At 42.5% G+C, this 23,708-nt stretch overlaps 1 protein-coding gene across 2 annotated transcripts in view; it reads right to left on the bottom strand.

Annotated features, from left to right (window-relative positions):
• Positions 1-23,708, bottom strand: part of ZNF704 (zinc finger protein 704) — a 172,174-nt gene that overhangs the window by 24,799 nt on the left and 123,667 nt on the right. For both annotated transcript variants that reach the window (XR_006786957.1, XM_045849393.1), the window contains exons 3-6: positions 17,570-17,673; positions 12,816-13,042; positions 5,992-6,092; positions 2,155-2,422 (exon numbers count right to left, since the gene is read on the bottom strand). Coding sequence is in view for 1 of the 2 variants with exons in the window: in XM_045849393.1 (XP_045705349.1) it covers positions 2,155-2,422; positions 5,992-6,092; positions 12,816-13,042; positions 17,570-17,673 (700 nt within the window). In the remaining variant the exon portion in view is untranslated. The remainder of the gene's footprint in view (positions 1-2,154; positions 2,423-5,991; positions 6,093-12,815; positions 13,043-17,569; positions 17,674-23,708) is intronic.

Raw genomic sequence — 23,708 nt, forward strand, 5'->3', positions numbered from 1 at the left:
TATTACAGTTGTTCCAATTTTTTCCCTTTTGCCCTCCTCTGTCCTGCCCATGCCCCCACTCCCACAGTCCATCCCCACACCATTGTCCATGTCCATGGGTCATTCATACATGTTCTTTGATTAATCCCCCTTCTTTCCACTATTCCCCTCCTCCTCCCCTCTGGCCACTGTCATTCTGTTCCACATTTCCTTGTCTCCATTTTTAGTGTTTTCTATGCTGAACATTTATAATACCTATAAACAAAGAAATCCCAATATTATGAACACAGGGTTTAGGATGCACCTTCTGGATCACTGAGTGTATGTTCCAAACCATTTTATAGATGAAGAAAATAATTTTATTAAGTTTGTTCAAGCTCATTATTTTGGACCTAAGTGCAACATTGACAAACAAGAACAAAGAAATAAATAATTCCTTTGACCAACATAACAAGAGTCAGCAGTAATATTTATTGTACCATCTAATTGAATAATTAGCTCCATTCCATTGTTCTTGAGTTTAAGTCTACTAAATAAGTGGCCAAATTCTTCCTCTACAGATTAAGTTTTTCTAATGATAACTACAGTTGCTGATGACAGTGGTTATGTCTCTGGTACCATTTGAACAATATTTTGGCGATACTTAGAAGGAGCCATAACTGTTTAGGTTGTATCCTCTGACTCAGTAACTACCCTCCTGTGAATTCAAAGAAAAGAAAAAGCTACTGGCACAGACATATTCATAGTGAAGTTATTAATGATAGTGAAAAAACTGGACAGACTAAAAGGTAAGATACCTGACAATAGGAGAATAATGGAAAAATTTGATTTAACTTTTTGATGAAAACAATTCAATTTAACTTTTCCTACTTGGCTTTAAAAGGAAAAAAAGGAAAGAAGTGAATTCAGCTACAGAGTTATATACAGTGTGTAATGTCTTTCCACTCATAGGTCAGAATGTGACTGCTTTTGGTCAGGGATAAATTGTCACTCAGGGTCCCTTGCATGTCACCTTGTAAGCATGGTTGGTGTGTATGAAGCACAGGTATGGGAGAACACAACTACAAATATAGGGTAGGGCAAAAATACATTTATAGTTGTGAGTACACAAAACACAGGTTTTTTCATTATTTATTAATTATTGCATTATTTTCTATATGAACAACCACAAATCTTTTGCCCCACTTTGTATATAAAGGAGATTTCTTTTTTTTTTTTTAATTTTCTAAAAGCTTTTATGTATTTGTTTTTAGAGAGAGGGGAGGAGGGGGCAAAAGAGGAGGAGAAACATGGGTGTGTGAGAGAAGCATCAACTGGTTGCCTCTTGCACACCCCTAACTGGGGACCAGGCCCACAAAGCAGGCAAGTGCCTTGACCAGGAATAGACAACGACCTTTGGTTTGCAGGCCAATGCTCAATCCACTGAGCTGCACCAGCCAAGGCAGATTTCTCTTTTCAAAGTTATATAAGGTAGTTGAGAATTATAGATAAAATGTTTTCTTAAAATTTGAGTGCATTAACATTTTATTAAAACAAACCAATTAAAAAAGTAAATAACTGCTGGGGTCAAGGAACTTCAGCCATGTCCTCTGTTTGATGATTTATCTGTAAGGCCTTATCAGACTTCAGAGTAAAGCAGTCTCCTGGAGGGCCTGTCATAGCACAGGCTTTGGGCCCACCCCAGCTTCTAGTCCAGTGGGTCCGGATGCCCCAAGAATTGACGTCTCCCACGTTCCCAGGGGATGAGGACACTACTGACATGGGGAACACTGACATTCACCTGTCTAGTGTGAGAGGGTTGCTTGCCAACTCAGAAGCAGGGCATACAATCCCAGATTTGGGGTACAGAGCTATTCTGTCACTATACCAATGCTTTTCAGTGCTCACCTTTCTTGTTATTTCACTTATAGCATGTGTCAGGCATCTTTCTGAGGCCTTTATACTACTAAGGATTGTAATCCTCATAATTGCCTCTAAGGGATATCCAGTCAATTCTGGGGATTCCAAGAACCCAGAGGGTCCTCTCTGTGAGATCTTGGCTTTAAAAGGAGAAAAAGAAAAAAATGAACTCAGCTACTGGGTTACTGTGTGTGATGTTGCTTTTCTATTCCTAGGGGAGAATGGGACTGCTTTTGGTGAGGAGCCAATTGCTACTCAGGATCCCTGGCACATCACCTGGTAAGCATGGTCGGTGTGCACGAGGTAGAGGGTGGTGGGGGCTGAGCGGCTCAAGGGCGTCATCAGTTTAGTTTCAGTTTTGGCACAAGGGGTTTCTGTTCGGCTTGAATCCAGGATGGGGAAGGTGGGTGGCGAAGCCAGGGACTGGGATGGTGAAGCTGGGGCCAGGCTACCCAGTCCATCTGCCACTGAGTCTGTGTTGAGCTTGATCTCTGTGTAGTAGAAGTCCTCTTCACCATCACTATAATCGGAGTCCCCAACACGCCTAGTGCAAAGGACAGCAAAACAATCAGACTAAACCATCTTGCACATGCTGTTTCCTATATCTGGAAGGTTTTTCCTTTCTCTTGTCTACCTGAAAAACTCTTACTCTGCAACACTAAACTGTCCACTTCCAAGAAAGACCTCCTTGACCTCTTAGAGCAATCTGTGTAACCAACCAACCAATCACCTATTCAACAATTTATTGAGAATCTACTATGTGCCAACACCTTCTAGGGTCTCTTAATAGCATAGTGGACAAATTATGGATGGACTCTGTCCTGATGGAAATTAAATCTACTGGAAGAGGCAGATAAGGAACCCATAAATAAACAGGTATTTAATGTACCAGGTAGTAATAAATCCTAGAAAGAAAAATTAAGAAGCATAAGAGTGTCCTTAAGCAGGGTAAGTGATGGGGATGGGGCATGTTTTAAACTGAGTTCAGAGGTAGCTTCTCTGAGAAGGTGATTTGAGCAGAGACTCAGGTGAGGTGAGAGGGAATGCATGCCAGATTGCAGGAAGACTAATGCACAGTGAGGAGCAATGAAGGCCAGGGGTGGGGGTGGCTTGGGGTCTTCTGTGAAGGGCAGAGGCCAGTGACTGGGGTGAGGGATAGTAGAGAGTGGTAGGAGAAGAGAAGACAGAGGCAAGGTCACAGAGGGCTTTGCAGCCCACAGGAAGTGCTTCAAGTTGTGTTCTGAATGTGATGAAAGCCACTGGGGCTTTGAGGAATCTCAGTGGCTTCTTAAACAGATCCCTCAACATCAAAGACCCAGATGAGTGCCAACAGTGGCTGGTGGGTGGGGTATTGGAAGTGATGAGAGGTCAAGTTTTGGATGTATGTTGAAGGTTAGGATTAGCACTTCACTCCTGAGTGTTAGATCCTCCATGGTCCCTCTGAAGGGTATTCATTTTATTTAATTTATTTTATTAAATTACTTTATACATTTTTTAATGTTTTAACCTCTGTTGCCTCCTTTACAACATTCTCTAGGGCTATGTGTTGCTGCTCATCCTCTCGAGGCTCCACACATATCAGCATATATGGCATACAGTAGGTGCCTATTTACTGTTGAATGGATGAATGAGGCTGATGCTGTTTGGCATGGTGATGACGAGCATGAATTCTGGAGTCAGGTGTCTCAGTTTCAAATCCTGTGCTATGGAGCTGTGAGTGAGGTTCTCACTGAGCAAACGGGGTAACACAGTGCCTGCTGGTGGTGAGGGCTAAGTGAGCAATGAGACAGTGAGAAGTGTTTCTGACCGGTGAGAAGAACACTGTGCTTACGAAATCAGAATGAGGTATATGTCAGAAGGCAGGAAAGTGTCTTGTGCTTTCAAAGCTCTCCCTGAACCATGGAAGTTTTTCACAGCACATTTTAAGTAAATTAAAATAACTGTCTAAACCATAGAACACATTTATTCCAAGTGTTAATTGCTAAAGAAGTGGTGTGTGTCTAGTAACCTGGCTTTAAGGGGTGGCTGAGCAAGGGCTGTGTGTCTCCCTCCCGTGGGGTCTCCCACATTTCAAGGATAGATCACTCACTTGTAATAAACTGTTTCCCACTTATGATCCCTTTAGACAACCTAGAATAAAAACCCCCCTTTCTTAACCTTTCTCTTTGGCCAAATATGTGGCTTCTCCCAGCTCTGGTTCATGTCCGCTGAATGCTCAGGCAGAGTGTCTGGGGAAGTGTCTGTGCTGTCTCAGGTCTGGGTGGCCACGGTTTTTTGATGGCACCCCACAGAAGACCCCAGAGAATAGGATGAAGAATGCGCATCTGTCTGTTCCATTCCTGTTCCCATTTCCTTTCCAGTCAAGGGCAGGCCGAGTTGCTACTGGTTGCTGCCAAGTCCTACACACAGGCTGGGGGAGAGGGTGCGTCCACCTGGGGATAAGTCAGGATGAGCCCCAGAACACAAGAACAGAGGGATGGTTTGGAGAAAAACAGTACTTTCTAAATTGGCTGGTGTGCACTGCATGACCCAGATGAAGACATAGTTTCTTTGGGCTTTGGCATCCACAACCCACATGCATTAAATATGTCCCATTGTCTTATAGTCACAAAATTGAGCTCATGGGCTAGGGCAAAGGCAATTCTTCTCTCTTGTCTGAGAACTCCTGCGAACCCAGGCCTGTTCCTGGGATTACTGGCAGGCTGTGAACGCTAATCCCCAAAGCCATTTTAGAGCACTGAGTAAAAGGGGAACCCCTAGGAAGCAAATACAGTGACTGCACTGTGAACTTCACCCAGGGGGAGAGCACCCAGGAGCTCAAAGGAAACTATGTGGTACCACTTAGTCTACAGGCAAGAATATAGCACCAGCTTCCGCATGATGCTGAACAGGGTACAATTTTCTGGGCAGATGGACTTGAAAACAAACACCCTACCTCCTGACTGTAGCTATGGGAAATTCTCACTAGACCTCTAAATAATGCTGAGCTATTTCCATTGTGGGTCATCCTGATGATGAGGTAAAAGGGGAGACACTGCAGGATTTCTTTCCCAAAGTCTTCAGTTACAGAAATGGTGTGTCTGCCCACAGTGCTTCAGGGCAGACCTCCTGGCAAGGGGATTGGAAGCCCAGCCTTGCTGGGCCACACCCACTGGATGATCTGCCTGGTGACCTCTATGCTCTGCTCTGGGAGGGACTGACTGTGCCACAGGCATCAGCCTCACTGATTGGGGAGGACGTTCCTACTTCTCTCTAGTCATTGAAGGACCCCACCCATGCAGGTGAGCAAAATAACCTAGAACCCATTTTTTTTCTTTTTATAACACTTTTATGGATGATGCAATTCCTAAAATTATTCCTTGCTGAGCAAAGTGACTGTAGTGTCTGTTTCTTAACACTCATCTTGTTGAAAGGACTCCTCTGTGTGTACAAGCATTTGGTTGCTGTCTGCGCACTGGCCATGACTTAAAGCTTCATAAGGTCCCTTTTCAGTCCCATATCCCTAGACAAGAGAGACCCATAGCCCAAAGGACAAGGCTGGGAAACCATCACTGCAAATGGTATGGCTGCTTATCACCATGGCTCCCAAAGATTTGTCTTGTATTTCTCTAGAAAGGTTTTTATAAAACACAAGGAAAAGTGTAGAAAATGACAGAGCCAAGTCATCAGGCATCATAACAATGGCAAGAGCAGCTGTGATTGACACATGGTGCTTAAAACCTTTTTAGGCTCTGTATGCCTCTAAGGGGATAAAATGCACATTTAATTTTACAGACAATTTCAGAGGGGTCCTATCCTACCCTAGTGTTGTCTTTTTGACAAATCACTTTCACTATGTTTTATTTTTGACCTTTGTATATGACCCCCCTGTTGGGTGAATTGTATTATTAACCTCAGAGTGGTGACTCACCTAACATCTCTCAGCCAAGTACACTTTGCACCCATGATCCTCCCACTATGTGGTATAGGCCTCTTATCTGCAGTGATTAGGAAGACACAGCAAGCCCAAGCCCTTCCTGTGTTCAGAACTTTGAAGGCACAGCTTGGTGGGTCCTGCCTGTGAGCGGGCACTAGAGAAGCCCACACCAAGCGCTGAAGGGAGGGTGGCCTCACCCAAGGTGAATGGTCCGGATGTGTTTCTGGATCCCTACTGCAGTACTCAGCACCTTCCCACAGTTTTTCCAGAGGCATTTGAACATCACCTTCATGGAGTTCTAGAAATGGGAGAAGAAGTTATATTAAAATGGAAACACATGTATCAATATTGTCTTTACATTGTCCCAACACATTTTTTCCTTACTTTTATTATTTAAAGCATTTAGTGACTTCACAATATTAATGGACAAATCCTCACATTATGAGTGCTTCCTGCCCATTTTTCAAATGATGAAACTGTGCTATTCAAAACTCTCTCTACCTGCTCTGTGCCATGGAGGTTGACCTGGTGTATCAGTGGGCCCCTTGCCTGTGGGTCTCAGGTTGGGGCTGGCCCCTGAGAGACGGGAGGCTATGGATTCCCCCAGCTTCCCTTCAGCCTGGCCACAGGTAGGCAGTGGCTGCATTTCTCCTCTGAAAACTACCACTTCTGCTAGTATTTCCAGAGTTTTGGTAACTTTCTGAGTTCTGGAAACCCCTCTCTTTACTCATCTCCTGGGCCTTGGGGTGGTAATGACCTTGCCTGGTAGTTAGCTTCTGGGATACCACACCACCCTTCTGGGTTTTCCTCAACCCTGTCTGCACTTTTGTAAAGAGCCTCTTCATCAAACTCTTTTTAATTATTCCTCTGAGTACATCACCTGCTTCCTGCCAGAACCTAATGAATACAGGGAAAAGTAGGTTATAAAAGAATACGAACAACATGATTTTTGTGTGTGGGGGAGATGTATGTAATGCAAATAAGTATGTATTCTTGCGTGGTGGAAACATTGGGTAGGGGTATCTTATCTTTACATTAATTTCCACATATAAAAATTACCCTATTTTTAATTTTTTAAAAAGTTATTTCTCTAAAAATGGAAGTAACCCTGTAGTGCATGCATGATTAGATCAACTTGAATGAAACCAAGGGTCTGTACATAGGTGAAGATGTTCTGCATCAAACCAGAAGGTCCCTTAAATGGTAGTCAAGTACTTGTCAAAGTCCCCTAACTACATCCAATGAAGACAAGTCCTTGTCTACAAACAGCCAACTTGCTCTTGCTGTGGGAGGAAACAGGAGAAAACAGCTAAGTAAACAATGCTGGGCTTGCCACACAGGCCCAAGCCTGTCCCAGGCAGCCAAACCAAGTGCAGCTGCTGGCAGAGTCACAGCCGCCCAGTCTGAGTGTGACCACCTGTGATTCAACCCTGGCTTCTCCTGGCAGCTCGACCCAAGTTCAGGAGACTGAAGATCTGGAGGAGGAGGCCACTGTCACTGGGATCACATGTGCCTGATCTGATACTCACAGCCATGCCAGGGGCAGCCGAAGCTCCCTGCAGCAATGAGCAGAGACACATGCCCAACGTGTGGCTCCAGGCAAGATCTGCAGAAACACTGGCTTTAGTGCTGTGGCTCAGGACAACAAGGGACAGCTGCCTGGAGGCTCTCTACCATTGTAGAAGCTTCTGGACTGTCACTGACACCAACTGCCTTAGGGTTGGAGGCTGAGGTCCTGGTCCAGGATGCCGTCACTGTCTTTTTCATGGTAAGCCTTGGCCCTGGTATGAATTGTTTCCTCCTTAGGATTTATAAAGTGTCTTCTACCTTCCTCACAGAGCCCAGAATAATACACAGGACTGACAAGATGATTGATCACCTTTAATTCCAAGGGAGGAGACACACCTGCATTTTGAAGAATACTCATACCTATACTCACGCCTTAGGATAAGTCCAATTAAAGTTATATTCCAGAACTTACTTGACTGTCCAGTTTAGCAATAGCAGCCTGGGGTTGATACCAAGTTGACTTTCCTGAGGCAACTAAGAAGATCCTAAGGTATGTCTTACATGGAGATTAGGGTGTGTATATATGTATACATGTGTGCATATGCGTATAGGTGTCTGTTGGGGTTGGAGGCTCATATACCCAAGCCTACCAAGAGGACCAGGTCCTTGAAAGAAGGGGGCATTTGGTTATATTGCACAGGTGGGTTTGCTGCATTACACATGGCCCTCAACTGGCCTTATGGGGGAGGAACCCACACTGCTTGGCAGAAGCTTCAATAACCCTCTCAGAATCAAGAGGTCCACACAGACCCTCAGCAGTTTCCAAAAGACTGAGAAATGAACAGATGTATTTAAAAAATCATAAATGCCTAGAAGCTGACAGGGATTCCAGTCCTTTTCTTTATTGGGAAAGCAACCTTATACATGTCATCTCACCACTTTGGGGCTTTATTTCTTTATTTGTAAAACAGGAACACTGAAGAAGATGGATATTTTGGGTCTGTGAAGTGTGTGAGGTTAATGCACAGTGATGGGTGAATTCAAATGTATATGAACCATTGATGAAACATCTCCTACCTACACGCACTGTTTACAGATGTTGTTCTTTACCTCAGCATAATGACTTTGAGCTTCACCCATTGTTTCGTGAATTGGTGGTTTGTTCCTGTCCGTTGTGTGGTGACATTCCACTGAAGGAACATGCCGCATTTTGTTTATCCATTTCCTTGTTTATGGACATTTGGGTTGTTTCCAGTTCGGGGTGATGATAAATAAAACTGCTATGAACACTTGTCTACAAGTTCTTCTGTGGACACAGGTTTTTTTATTTCTTAGGTAAATATTCTAGGAGTGATTTACTTTACAAGAAACTGGCAAACTGTTTTACAAAGTGGTTGCATTATTTTGTGTTCCTACAAGCAACACATGGTAAGTTCCTGTTAACTATTCCACTATTAATTCCACTTGGAATTTTGTACACCCAAAAGTGCATGGTATGTTATTCCATTTAGTTTAAGTTCCACAACATGCACAATTCATCTATTGTCAGCTTGGGGAGGCCTGTTTACAAGGTGCAAGGAGTGTCTGACTGGAGAGGGTCGCCAATAGGCTGGCCTAGATTAGAGTGCTCATTACCCAGGTGTAGAAACTTGCCAAAACTCACTGAACTGTATACTTAAAACAGGTTCATTTTATTGCACAAAGATTATGCCTAAAGTTGATTTTAAATGACTTCTTTAAAAACAACAAAAGCTTCCCTGAATTTATACAAATCTGCAGTGACTATGTGTTTTCTCAATCAGTGGATTCTAAGAGTGCCTCTCATCTTTGGGGACTTCTGCCCATTTGTAGACATGATCAAACAATCTTGTGAGGTAGAGAAGTTGGCCCTGAACTGCATGACTTCTGAAGTCCTCCACATGCTCCAACCCCATATACTGCTGGGGTGGCAGATTATTCTACAAGGCTGTCACTAAGTTGCCTAGATCACAGTCTTTACCCTGATCCACCCGCCCTGCTCTGGCTGGCTGTGCGGTGTCATCACTGTGACATCCACTCAGTGTGACCTGAGTTGCTTTCTTAGTATTGCTCTGCCTACATCTTGCCTGATGGGCCTATTTCTGAAGCAGCAGGTTTTCCTGCACAAGGCTGTGCTCAGGGGAATGCTAGGAATGAAGCCAGCACTGAGATGAGGACATAAGGGCCACATGGGTCTGCTAGCTTTTCAGAACCATCATTCGCAATTTAGTGAGTGACTTTTCTTTCTGGGACTGAAAGACTGAGACACTGATTAGTTCATTGTTTAGTCCTGAACAATTGTTATGCTAACTTGATGCTTTTTCTTGTGACTTGAGCATCTCCTCAGTCCACAGGTAAAATGGTCCATGGTCCAGACACCTGTGAAAGAGGTGAAAATGAAGAAGCCTGGAATTCTGTGACTGCCTCTGAGTTGCTGTGCTTGTTCTGGAAGTCAGAGAGCCCTGAGCTGGGTTTCTTTGTCTGGCCTCAGTTTCTGCCACTGTCACTGCTGCCCTCATCCCTCACTGGATTGTAGGCTGGGGTCCCCATTAACCTGAAATATAGCCAAGGTGTCTGAGGGGCCCAGGGTATACTGAAATACTGAGGGGCTCAGTTTATGATGGAGGCAGGCTGGAGGATGGAGGCAAGTATTCCGTTCTCTGCACACCCATACTTCTCACATTTCCATTCAGTCTGTTGTCAATGCAAAATATGAGCAGCCAGCATTTACTGCTCACAGAACCCTCACAGCAACCCCATCTTTTTGGTGCTGCCATGACCTGTATTTTACAGATGAGGAAACAGAGGCTTAGAGAAGTCAAGTGACTTGCTTAAGGTCACATTACTTGGAGCTGGAGTGCTAATTCCCAAGCACAAACTGTTTGATTCTTTTGTGGAATGGGGAAATCTGGAATCTGAGATGGAGAAAAAGCATATTAATAGTTAGCTAATAGTTAGTTATCAGCATGTCTTGATTTTTTAGAGATCTCCTGGGATTGGTCCATAGGATTTTTCTTCCCGACTGCATGTAGGGTCACTGCATCCTCTGTGGTCATGATAGGGACTGCATCTTCCTACAGTCCCAGTGTCCTGCCCACATGACCAGGGAAGTCCTTTCAGTCTGTCTGAAACTCCAGAGGAAACATTCTGCTAGAACTTGGCTGGATGCAGTTGGTTGACTAATCTCCAGAGCTGGGAGAAATCCTTTCTTTCCCCTTTCTCACATTCCCACCTACCTTGGCTGAAGAGCATCTTGAGTGATAGGTGCCTCATGCAGAAAGCCCCTGAACACAGCCTGCAGTCCCCCTTGCTGCCATCATTTTTTCCCAAACCCTCTGCTCCCTTCTCCCCCCAGCACCAGGTAATGTTGGCTGGTGCTGCCTCTGATTATTTTCTCTCCACATGAGTCTCCTCTGCAGGCAGAGGCAAATGTGGATGCTTTGAATTAATTTGCCTCGAGTTTCCTCTTTGCAATTTCAGCTGAGCTGATCTTACCTCTACTACATTTTAAGAACTATAAGACCTTGAGCAACTCCTCTAACCTGAATGAGCCTCTTCTTCAAAATGAGGATGTGGATATGCTGAGAATTTTTGTGATGATTAAATGAAATGCTGCATTTAAATATATTTCATAAACTGTAACTGAGTATGCAAATGTAGTTATTATCAGCAAGCATTTCTTCTTCACTACCATAGTAAGCAATGATGGCTTGTCTAGGGGCATCTCACACTCTCTTTCCTTTTACGTAAGTGGAACATGGGTGAGGTATCCATGGCGGGGGCACACAGAAGAGACAAGAGCTTCTATAACCAGGAGAATCAGGATCATGGCTTTGTTAAGGGGCCCTAAAATGTCTATTAAAATGTTGTTATGTTCTAGTTGGTTTAGAAAGGGCTTATAAACCCTTTTTATTTATGGTCACTTTGAATCTTCATGGTTGTCCTAAGAGAGGGTTGATAATACCTGTATGTTTGTGCTGTAGATGAAGAAACTGATGACCAGAGAAGGAAAACAATTTTCTAAAGTGTTCAGTGTTGCAAAATTAAGTTGAGAATGGGGCTCTTTTGATTTCTTTCTTTTTTTTAAAGATTTTATTTATTTGTTTTTAGGGACAGGAGAGGGGAAGGGAAGGAAAAAGAGAGGTAGAGAAACATCAATGTGTGGTTGTCTCTCATGTGCCCTCTACTGGCCTGCAACCCAGGCATGTGCCCTGACTGGGAATTGAACCAGCAAACCTTTGGTTTGTGGGCCAGCACTCAGTCCACTGAGCCACACTGACCAGGGTCTTTTGATTTCTGATCAGGGCTCCTTCCTTTCTCACAGATTATGTTATTTCTTTATGACACAGAACAGAATTTTTGCCCATGAGCCACAGTAAGAGATCCCCTAGGCACAACACAAACAAGTGTACAAATGAAACGTTTCCTTGGGAACCCACAGGACACTGAACAGGTCGAGCTCCCTGGCCAATGGACTGGTGTGTGGAGCAATAATCTTCATGCACTGTCTCTGGGAAGGGCAGGAGCCTCCTTTATCCCCTGTTCTCCAAACAGAGAGAGGGTCCTTGTAACCTCCACAGTTACAATACTGTGTAATCTAGCAAAGATGCAGGGAGGGATGGTGTTGGATCAATGCCACCTCTTTGTTTTCCTCTTTGAAATAAATTGGGAAAATAAAAAGAGAAGGGTTGCATTGCAGTTCTCAGGATTTTGTTTCGGATTTTTGGTTGTGAATAGTCACTCATAATGAAGCCACCAACAATAACTTAAAAGACCAATATATAAAATAACAGCCTCACACTGACATAGCCATTTAAAAAATAATGTTAAAATGTTTTCTAGATGTAGCAGTAGATTGTTTTATTCTATGAAGTAGAAATGCTTTTGAAAAATTGTGAGTGGGCATGAATTTAAATATACATGAAGAGAATGAAAGAATATGAGCTTTAGGTTCAGGCAGATCTGGGTCTGAGTGGCAGGCCTGGCCCCTCTAACCTGCAGGACAGGGCAGGTTCAACATCTTATCTGCCTGATCTTCAATTACCTCATCAAGTTGGGAAAATGATACTTACCAGACAGGACAGCTTTGAGGAGTAAATAAATGTGTAATGACTGTATTAAATCAACTGATTAGAGCTCTTTTTTTAGCTTTTAGTTTAGTAAAATACAATTTTTGTTCTGTGAGTACTACATACATGTATGTGTCAGCTTTCATGCATGTTTCACATATGGTTTTCTAAAAATAAAATTTGAAACATTGTTTCAATATGCTCTTTGAAGCTGAAAAGAGAAAAGGATATTTTATTTTACAGGATAAGCTGGGGCACCTATGTCAACTCTGACACCAGGTTGCAACTTGACCCAGAGGGGTTGGTGAGGGCGGGAACATACATGCTTATAAGACAAGTGTCCACACTCAGTGGCTCTGTCTCCGATCAGGACCCTGGATTTGTTGTGGGCCTTCAAAGACCAGGAGCGGGGAGCAGAGGCTGACCTTTCTTTTCCTTGGGATGGGCTCGTCGAAGAGCAGGTTGCCGGCCTCAGCCTCGTCGATGCCATCGTCAGGCGCGGGGCTACGGAAGGGCTTGGCGCTGTCGGCGGACAGCGGTGGTGACGGGGTGGACGGGTTGGACTGGTCGCTGGGGGCACTCCAGCTCCAGTAGCCGCTGCCGCAGCTGCTGGACGGGGCGCCACCCTCCTTCCAGGATCCGCTGAGGCCCTCTGCAAGCCAGACAACCAGCGTCAGCGCGCACGCGCACCTGGAGTGCTGGGCTGGGAAGGCTTCTGGACAGACTTGGACCCTGCAAAGCCCCTGCAGCCCACCCCAAAATGTGCAACATTTTGGGCTGGGGGTGCAGTATGCATACCTCAAAAAAAGGTGTATTATGCTTTGTAAACACTGAGCTTTTTTAATCACATAACAGGTTTTTCTAACAGTGTTCTGATGTGGGTGGTTTTGTGTTTCTTAGGATGACAGTGGAGATGATATGAAAACAACAAAGAAAAGTTGTCCTCATTCACTAAGTTTGGGGAGCTCTGAGTTTATTGATGGTGTTTCTAAGAGGGAATTATTTGCAATATTATCCTCCTTTCCCCATCTCTTATTTTAACTTTTTAAAAAAGGAATTTATCATAGGTCTGTGATCTTTGGAATACGTTTATAAAAAAAGTTAGTGCAAGATTTAAGAATCTAAAAGAAATAATAATTTCCAGATAGTTACCTAAAACCATTGACCTTAATAAAGAAATAATAGTGCTTTACATTTGGTGTTTTCCAACTCAATGAAGCTCATTCACACAATCTCATTTGTTCTCACAACGTCTGTCTCTCAGAGCTTGGACTGTCATGCAGATTTTACAGACGAGGGCCTGAGGCACCAGGAACTTAAGTGATTTGCCATGGAATGAGTTTGTGAACCCGGGCCCAAACCATGGTCTACCAGTTGGTCTTCTTTGTCCTTCAGTGCATATGGGTGCTGTGTAGTAGGAATCCTCCTCTCTTTCCAACAAAGCTGAGATTGGAAATAATTACTGGAAAGATAGCTGTTGAGTTTCACCTTTCCACTTGTGGTGGAAACATGGAGTGTTCGCTAATGTGGAGAGATCTTTGCCCAGTTAGAATGCCTTTGGGGAGGTTCTTTTAATCACTGAAGATTTGTTTTACCATGTAAGACGCCTGACTTTAATTAGCTTTTGTACAAACTTGACTTTCTCTTTGGATAATTTCTCTTCCATATTTATGTGCATTTTGAATATATTAAAACTCTATTATAAGTACAATGGGGCAAAATCCCAAAATGCCTCATTAAAACAATGCTGTTAACATGTGTGTAATTAGTAATGAAGTGAGGACACATGGTGGACTAGCATTCTTGGAAAAATGTCTTGACTACCTTCATGCAATTATAGATTTACAGCATATTCTTCAACTATGTGAAGCAAAAATTCTGTTAGAGGAATGAAGTTTTAAGTTGAAATAGCAGAAGGGAGTTTTCCCATCTCATTAAAGTGAGGCTCTAACTGAATCAAATGGTCATTTCTGCAGGATCACATCTTTCTGACACTAAGAAAACCAAATTAGCATCTCATACAGATGCACTAACCAGACCCAAGTGGCCTTTTATAAATAAGAAAGCTCCATTCAATACAACACCACACAAAGAGGAGCCTAATGTAAGGCCTTAGGTACTATTACCTGGTGTGGCAAACTCTTTGGCAGGCTCAGAAGGCTTATAAATACACCACTGAATACACTTGTAAAATAAAATAACTCTGTGGTACTTGCTGTGTAATCTCATGCTAGGTATGAAGAATTGAACTTATTTGGAAAAGCAACAGTTTCTTTTGAAAAGCAATGTGGTTGCATTACTTCATGTCAATGCCCAAAGTTAATTTGCTTACTTGGGAATGACATTTCCTTTAAGAAACACTATTTAATGAGAAGGATAATGTGAGATATAAATGAATTTTTCTGGAACAAGTCAGAACCAATTTGTAACTTTTCTTTCTTAAAGAGCAGTGTCTCCTTATCTTAAAAAAAGTATTGGGCAAAAATACAGACAAGCCCTGCTGGAACTCTCACCCTCTTTGCAGACCCACTTCCTGACAAAACAATCCTTTTCTAGCACAAAAAGGATCACAACAATTTTCAAAAATTTACTGACATACAATAATTCTGGTCATAATATATATTTCTTAAAAATCCAATGCCTTCATTATCATTATTACCATTAATGGCTTTTCCTTGTTAAGAATTTGCTGCTTGTTGCAGACTTAATGAAAGATCAGACAATTTGGGAATATTAGTTGGATAGTTATTTTTAAAAACCATAATGAACACTGAATTACTTTCTTTATAACTATGCTAACAAAAGTTTGCATTGAAGAAGCAAAAGGTTTACTTTCATTCTAACCTTTCAAGGTAAAAAAATAACATTAAAAAGGTTCTCAATTAAAAAAGAATGCCACATTAAAAATAATGGTCACATTAAAATGTATTCTTTCTCCTCTGAGGGTTCTATGAAATCCTGCAATTCTTTTTTTTTTTTTTTTAAAGCAATGAAAATCTACCATGTATTTGCATTTGGTGGCCCAGCTTGGGACAAAGTAAATACTTGTTTGTAACCCCTAAGAATTTTTTTCACTATTAACTTTTTTATCTTTTATATAATTCTTTTGCTAGGATTGGTTTTGGGGATTCTTCAGTTTTGCTTTAACTGCAATCTTTCTTTGGTGGCATAGCCTCACTGAGCAGACTAAGTCAGGATGCTTATTAAAGGGGCCCTGAGAAGAAAGGCCCTGCCATTCCCCAGCATTGGTCAGGCTCACCTCACAGTCAGCTCACCCATTCTGTGTAATGAGATGGCCTCGCCCCCACTTGTGGTGGTCATGACAGGGGGTGGGTACTACTGATTTATGGTTTTGATTTGACTTCCCAACACCTTGATCATTCTTTGCATCCACAGTTGGAGTGGAATATGTTTTGGTGAGGATTCACTGGCTGTTCAACAAATTTATTTTCACACCTCACATTTACTACCAGATTATGTGTGAACCAACCATACCTTGGTCTCATAACTGACTAGGCTGGTTTTTGAGAGATGGTGTTCCAATGTTGGTAACATTCACTCTGTGGTCTCAGTGCATTACATTTCAGTCAGCTGCAATCTGATTTCTGCCTGTGGTTGGTCCACTATGAATGCTCTGGCCAGATCTCCAGGGACCTTCATCTTGATACAGAATTCAGTCTGTTTCACAGATGAGCTTCTGAAGCATCAGATGTGTCCTTGAAATACACATCTGATGCTTGCCTTCCATGAAACCACACTCTTCTAGGTCTCCTCTACCTCTGGTCATCCTCAGGTTCTTCCTGGGTTCTTTCCCCTCTGCTGATCCTTTAAGTGATGGTGGGCTGCACCCCTTCCCTCTCAGTTCCCTCCTTCTCTTTGCTCACTACCTCTCTACAATTCTCTCAGGGAGATCCCATCTACTCTCATGCCTTCAAAATGCTGCCTTTCAATTCCACCTGGATAGCTCAGATCTCCCCAGACACCATCCCTTGAGTGAGCCTCAGTCCTGCCCACTAAACATGTTTCCAACTGAACCTATTGTCTTCTTCAGTGACCTCAGCTCTTGTCCCAAACATTCACCAATAGATGTACTCCTCTGCCTTTGTTCCCATCTCAGGGAATGGGTCTCCTTGATGAAGCATATCGACTGCCTGGGAGTCACCCTGTAACTCCCTCTCCTTCATCCTCTTTGTCCATCACTGAGTCCTGTTGATTCTACCTTTCTTATATTTCTCAGTTATGTCCTATCTGTCCCCTCTATGACCATCAATGATCAGGACACCATATTTTTTTTGTTCTTTTTTGTTTTTGCCTATAAACCCAATTGTAACTTTCCAGTGGCAATCACTTAATAGCTCTGCTGCAGCCTCAGATTAATGTCTACAATTAATGGTCTCTGATGTCATCTCCCACTGCCCTCCTGATTTCTCATAGTGAATCATATGAGTCCACAATATGTCATAACCAAGATAACAGATCTGAGATCAGGAAGATATAGAAGAGAATTTCAGCTTTGCTATTTGCAAGTCAATTAATCCATGTGCCTCAGTTTACTCATCTGTAAAACAGAGATCATGATATCTCACAGAGTTCTGAGAATTACATGAGATAAAGCAAACCTAGCACTTGTCACATAGTAAATGGTCAGTAAATGCTAGCCATTGGTATGGCTATGATTGAGAGTCTTTTTCCCCTGCAAAGAGATTGGGACACTACATGGGAGTATGGACATTGTTCTCATTAATGTACTCAAACCATCTGGCATAGTACCTAATAAATATATATTGAGTGAATGAATGGACTAAATAATTGTGTTTGATTGAGGAGTCTGGGATAATGCTTTTTCAAAATATTTAATCTTCAAAGTTTTTTGATCCAACTACCTATCTGACTAAACAAAAAATGCTGGGAAAATAACTTCATTAAACCATTTACTCCATTTACTTGGGAAAAGGGACAAAGTACTGCAGGTAAGTGTTCTGGCAAGGTGGTATGTGTGGAATGGATAGAGGGATGAATGTGGTACCCTGGAGTCCCACATTTGCCCTGGCTTTCTGATCATGGCAAGGATTAACTGTTCATTTCATTCAATAGGTATGAGACCCCTATGGGACCTCTCAAAGGGAGGCGGTGCTCTTGGTGCCCAGGGGCCCTTCCCTACGCTCGTCCCCTTGCTCACCATTTGGCCGCACAGGAGGACTTCGAACCAAAGGGCTGGTGGACAGGCTGGTTAGTACCATTGCTGCTGTCACTTTGTCCATGTCCAGTTCCTCTGAGGATTTCCTGGAAAATAGGGAGGGACACTATTAACAGTGATCACTCTGCACGGACTATGGGCCACGCATGTACGACACACTACCACACACATGTACTCCCTGAATTTATCCCTTTGAAAATCCAATGTTTTGTTAGCTTTATTATACTGATAAGGAAGCTGAATTCCAGCAGTTAAGTGATCCCATCAAAACCCTATACCAGGGGTATCAAACTCATTTTCATTGGGGGCCATATCAGCCTCATGGTTGCCTTCAAAGGGCCGAAGGTAATTTTAGGACTGCATAAATATAATTACTCCTTAACAGTTAAATGGGAGCTCAGTGCTTCTGCCAGGTAGAAACAAGGTACTGGGCTGGATAAAACAAGGTGGAGGGCTGGATTCAGCCCACAGGCCTTGTGTCTGCCACCTGTGCCCTATAGTATTAGGGAGAGAAGGATTCATCCATTTGAAGAACGACCCAATCAGTGTGAGAAGGAGACATGGGGGTCCTACAGGACATGGGGGAGGTTCTGATTTTATTCTAAGTATAACCAGCCAGACAAGGAAGTCACTAGAGGGACTTAAGCAAGCCTAGTGACATTTATATTTTTAAAAATAATTACTGATCTCCTCTCTGGAGAATAGATTGTGGAAAGGGGAGCAGAAGCAGGGAGTCTAGGGAGGAGAGAATTGCTAGGACCCAAGAGAAGAGGAAATGGTGGCTGGAATGATGGTTGGGGCAGTGGAAGTCAACCTGGCAGACTAGCTGAGACACTGGCTGTGAGGTGAGTGAAAGGGATGACTCAGGGTGGCTCCCAGGTGTTTGATTTGAATGTTAACTGGATCATTCACTGAAATGGGAGAAAGGTGAGGGGAAATACTGAACCCCAGTGAGCTGCTTTGCAGCACTTTGCTGGAGGTGACAAGTCTGAGCAGCAGAGAATGTGTGGTAAAAGTGAGGACCACTCCCATCATTCACTGAGATGAAGATATTATTCTAGCTCATGTATTTTGGCCAGTTAACCCCAATAAAGGCCCATAAGATAATGATCACTGTGGACTGGAGTCAGCTTTCTAAGGCTGATTTCAATAAAGCAGTTTATATCAAGAGGCAAAAACATATGTAGTACACTGATATCAGATAAATTATACCTCCTGAGACATGAACATTTCAAATGGGGGGGCAACTGAAGCAGCACAACCGAGGATTAATAAACCACATGGCCAAATTAATCATCGTGTTGACAAATGTGGCTTTCAATCATAGGTGTGCTGCATAATTTGTAAAAGCAATGAAGTCATAGAGATAGAAACTTGATAGTACAGTAGGAAAACAGATTCCTAAATCAGAAAAAAATCAAATTGTTTCCAATTTTGGGGGTGGGCTACTCAATTAATTTCATGATGAAGTTATAAAAAAGTATTATAATTTGGCTCTCCAGAGTCCACCATGATCCTAAATTACCAAACAAATCTTACTTTTCCAATCTAAGATGAGAATCTGAAATTTCCTCTTATACACAGTTCTTTCCAAAGTGCTGTTCACTCTTTCTTGGAAAATTGTTTTATTGAAAGATAAATTCCTTTTTTCAGAGACTGGCAACTAAAGATGCTTCTAGAACACTGAGTACACAGTGGAATTTACTCTGCAGAAGTTTTTAAGTCAACCTCATACACAAGGGAAAAAAACTGCTCAGTCATTTGGTATGCCATGACAAGACTTTACAATATTCGCAAGTCATAAGATCTTTAGACTTGGTAGTAAAGGTAAGGCCATTTTCTTATAGAAACAAAGTCTCCTGAAGCAGTGTGGAAAAGAACTTAAAGCACCTTACAGTCATTGAGTGCTCAACACCCCGTATAGGCATGTCACAGGAACAGGCATCACTAGGGGCCTTGCAGGAGAGAGGCTTGCTGGGTAGACTGCTGTCCAGCTAGCTGCCTACCCAGAGCCTAGCTGTTACCATTGCTTCACACTGGTGTTGGGGCAGGAGCAGGTCACACTGTCACCCATCCCAAGACTGAATTGCAGGAGCTACTGACTGCTCTTTCCAACTCTGTCTTCTCCTTTTCTATTTTTAACAAAGGGTTTGAGCCTTGGCTGGTGTGGCTCAGTGGATTGAGTGCTGGCCTGAGAACCAAAGGGACACCAGTTTGATACTCAGTCAGGGCACATGCCTGGGTTTTGGGCCAGGTCCCTGATGAGGGACACATGAGAAGAGACCATACAGTGATGTTTCTCTCCCTCTTTCTCCCTCCCTTCTCTCTCAAAAAAATAAATAAAAAAATCCACCTTATCCACCAAAAAAACAATAAGTTTGAGAACCAGAATAAGAGGCCCAGGAACCATTGGGAAATGGCAGGAACTCCACAGAGAGTCCCCAGCACTCTTCCCTAATTTCTGCAAGGATGGGCTACATGGCTACTCCTTTTCCTTCTCTTTGGTTTCAGGGACCTTTATTTTCCCTTCCACAATCAGCTTTGTGTTTTTTTAAAATATATGTTATTGATTATGCTACAAGAGTTGTCCTATTTTTCCTGCCTTTATGCCCCTTTGCCCTGCACTCTCCCCCTACCAGTATCCCCACCCCCCACTCCCCACTTAGATCAGGTCCATGGGTCTTACCATGGGTTTGGTTTCTGCATTTCCTATACCATTCTTAACCTCCCCCTGTCTATTTTCTACCTACCATTTATGCTCCCTATTCCCTGTAACTTTTCATTCATTCTCCTCCTTTTACCACCCTGCTGAGAACTTTCCCTGTGATCTCCATTTCTGTGATTCTGTTCCTGTTCTAGTTGTTTGCTTAGTTTCTTTTTTCAGGTTTGGTTGTTGATAGTTGTGAGTTTGTTGTCATTTTACTGTTCATATTTTCATCTTCTTTTTTTTATAAGTCCCTTTAACATTTTACATAACGAGGGCTTGTTGATGATGAACTCCTTTAACTTGACATTATCTGGGAAGCACTTTGTCTGCCCTTCCATTCTAAATGAAAGCTTTGCTGGATAGAGTATTCTTGGATATAGGTCCTTGCCTTTCATGGCTTTGAGTACTTCTTTCCAGCCCCTTCTTGCCTGCAAGGTTTCTTTTGAGGAATCAGCTGATAGACTTATGGGAACTTCTTTGTGGGTAACTGTCTCCCTTCCTCTTGCTGCTTTTAAGATTCTCTCCTTATCTTTCACCTTGGGTAATGTAATTATGATGTGCCTTGGTATGTGCTTGCTTGGGTTCAACTTCTTTGGGACTCTCTGAGCTTCTTGGACTTCCTGGAAGTCTAGTTCCTTTGCCAGATTGGGGAAGTTCTCCATTCTTTATTCAAATAAGTTTTCAGTTTCTTGCTCTTTCTCTTGTGCTTCTGGCACCCCTATGACTAGGATGTTTCTGGAACATTTAAAGTTGTCCTGAAGCCTCCTAAGCCTCTCCTCAATATTTTGAATTCTTATTTCTTCATTCTGTTCTGGTTTATTTTTTGCTCCAAACCATTGGTTTGAGTTCCGGTTTCCTTCCCATCATTGTTGGCCCCCTGTACATTTTCCTTTATTTCACTTTTCATAGCCTCCAATTTTCCCTCTATTTTGTGAGCATACTTAATAAATTCTGTGAGCATGCTGGTTACCAGTGTTTTGAGCTGTGCATCTGATAGGTTGTCTGTCTTTTTGTCACTTAGTTTTATTTTTTCTGGAGCTTTGATCTGTTCTTTCATTTGGGCCATTTTTCTTTTTTTTTTTTTTTGGTCTGGGTGGGCCTGTTATGTAGTAAAGGGTGGAGCCTTAGGTGTTTACCTGGGCAGGCAACCCACTTTGCTGTGTTGTAGGGTGTATGTGGGGGTGGGGTCTAAGAGGGAACAGTATGGTTTGTTCACCTCTATCCTAGCTTTCAGTCATTTCCTCTGCCACCCACAATCAAATTGGGCCCTTCTGGTGCTGATTCCCAGGTGGGTGGGTATGTGTACATTCTAGGACCCTGTGAGTCTCTCCAATGAACTCTCCTGTGAGGCTGGGAGTTTCTCCCACTGATGCCTCAACTATCATGGGTTTTTTCAGTCAGAGGTTTTTAGACTTTATTTCCCCGCACTGGATGGAACCCTGGGTTGTGAGGTCTGTCTTGCTCCCCAGTTGTTCCTCTTGGTTTATTCACACAAAAATGTGGGACCGCTCACTCTTCCTGCTGCCACCTCACCCACTCTAGTCCTCCAAGTTGCAACCTTGCTGAGACTCCTCTGACCTAGCTCCCCATCTCTGCTTCTCCTACCAGTCTGGATAAATATTTCTTCTTTAACTCCTTGGTTGTCAGATTTCCATACAGTTTGGTGTTCTGTCAGTTCCGGCTGTTTTTGTTTTTAAATTTGTTGTTGTCCTTCTTTCGTTTGTGTGAGGAGGCACATTGTATCTACCTACACATCCATCTTGGCTAGAAGTCCAGCTTTGTATCTTTTATTATTTTTCATTTCTGAGGTTTGTTTTAGAAGTCTAGTTGATAATTAAATCAAGAGCTGATCTAAGTGATTTCTTAAAATATGAAGATTCAATAGAGAAACTATCATTATAAAATATGAATTTCTTTTGCATTGCTAAAGTTTGCCACTACCTTTCAACATAATTATCAGATAGTAGATTCCTGATGAAGAATAACATGAACTAACATTAGCGTCATCAGTGTTTTCATATTTGCATTACCTTTAGATTTCATGTTGGCAGCAGTGGTCATGACAAAAACCACCACCACCACCAACATCAAGGGCCCACATCACTCGCTACTCAGCCTGTATTTCTCAGGGAGTACTTTTGGCATGTTGCATGAAACATCACCAGATGACAGCCTTGTGCTGAGCTGTGTTTTTGGTTTTTTTTTTAATCTTTGTTTAATTTCTTTTGTTATGGTGCTATATAATTACTGATTAATTGGTTCTGCAAATTCAAATCCTTGTAATTAAACATGAAGAGATGATATACAAAGTAGAATTTGTTACACTTTGAGAAAGCTATTGCAGAGGCCTTCTGGTAGATTTAGGGTTGGTGAGAAAAAAAACCAAACTCATTCCAGATGACAGTAGGTGTTTTCTTGTAATTATAAATTGAATTTGAATCTACTGTTGAAGACTTCACCAATCACATATTTACAATAGGCTGAGACCTCCAAATAATCTTTCCTCCCAGATCTGGTTGAGTATTATAGAATTTACTGAGGTTGACTTGGCTTTGATGGATGAATAGGATTCTGGGATAGGAGAATCCCATTTCAGGCAAGGAAGTATGCAAGTGTTTGGCTTGCAAACAGCTTAGGAATCCTGGTGGAGGAAGCAGTGGGAAAGAAGAAAGGATGAAACATGGGATGGTTTCTGTGCCTCATGTGCCTGGCTAAGTGACTTCTTGTGTTTTTGAAAGCAGAGAGAGCCATGAACATTCATGAACCCAGGAGAGAGACAGATGATTAATCTGGGTTTTAGAAAGAGGTCAAAATGCTTAAAGTAATGGAAAACAAAAAAACTGAAAAAAACTATGTAGCTATTTTTAGTTAAATCTTAATTCAAACCCAAAGTACTAGACTAAGAGACAGCTCTTTCTCTATGAACAGACAGTATTTAGTCTGTGAGTACAGAACTCCCTTGATATCAGCTAAGGATGTGTCTCTGGGGGAAAAGAGAGTGCAGGCTCTGGAATGAGTAGAATCATGTGGCTTTAAATCCACTCTCAGCCATCACTAGCTGTGTGACTTTGGGGAAATTACTTAACCTCTCTGAGTCTTTGTTTATTCACATGTGAAAAGAGAATAATTGTTGAGACAATTCAATGAGAAAACACATGTGAGCATCAGCAGAGCCTCACCTACAGCCAGGGTTCCATGAATGTGAGGTCTTAACCTTCACATTCACAAATCTACCCAGAGCATCTGTCTCACAAGCAAGAGGGATGCAGTCAATGACTCTCCTAGCTCTTTTTACTGGGTAGCAGCACTAGAAAGATGTTGCTTTTCTTTTGGGTGGTGGTGGTGGGGAGTGAGGGTGCTGTTGGAGGTACTGTTTTTCATAAAGAACCACACTGTTCTAACTTCATAGGAGTT

Source organism: Phyllostomus hastatus, unplaced genomic scaffold, assembly GCF_019186645.2.
Source record: "Phyllostomus hastatus isolate PE091 unplaced genomic scaffold, TTU_PhHast_1.1 phas_contig_65, whole genome shotgun sequence".
Classification (NCBI taxonomy): domain Eukaryota; kingdom Metazoa; phylum Chordata; class Mammalia; order Chiroptera; family Phyllostomidae; genus Phyllostomus; species Phyllostomus hastatus.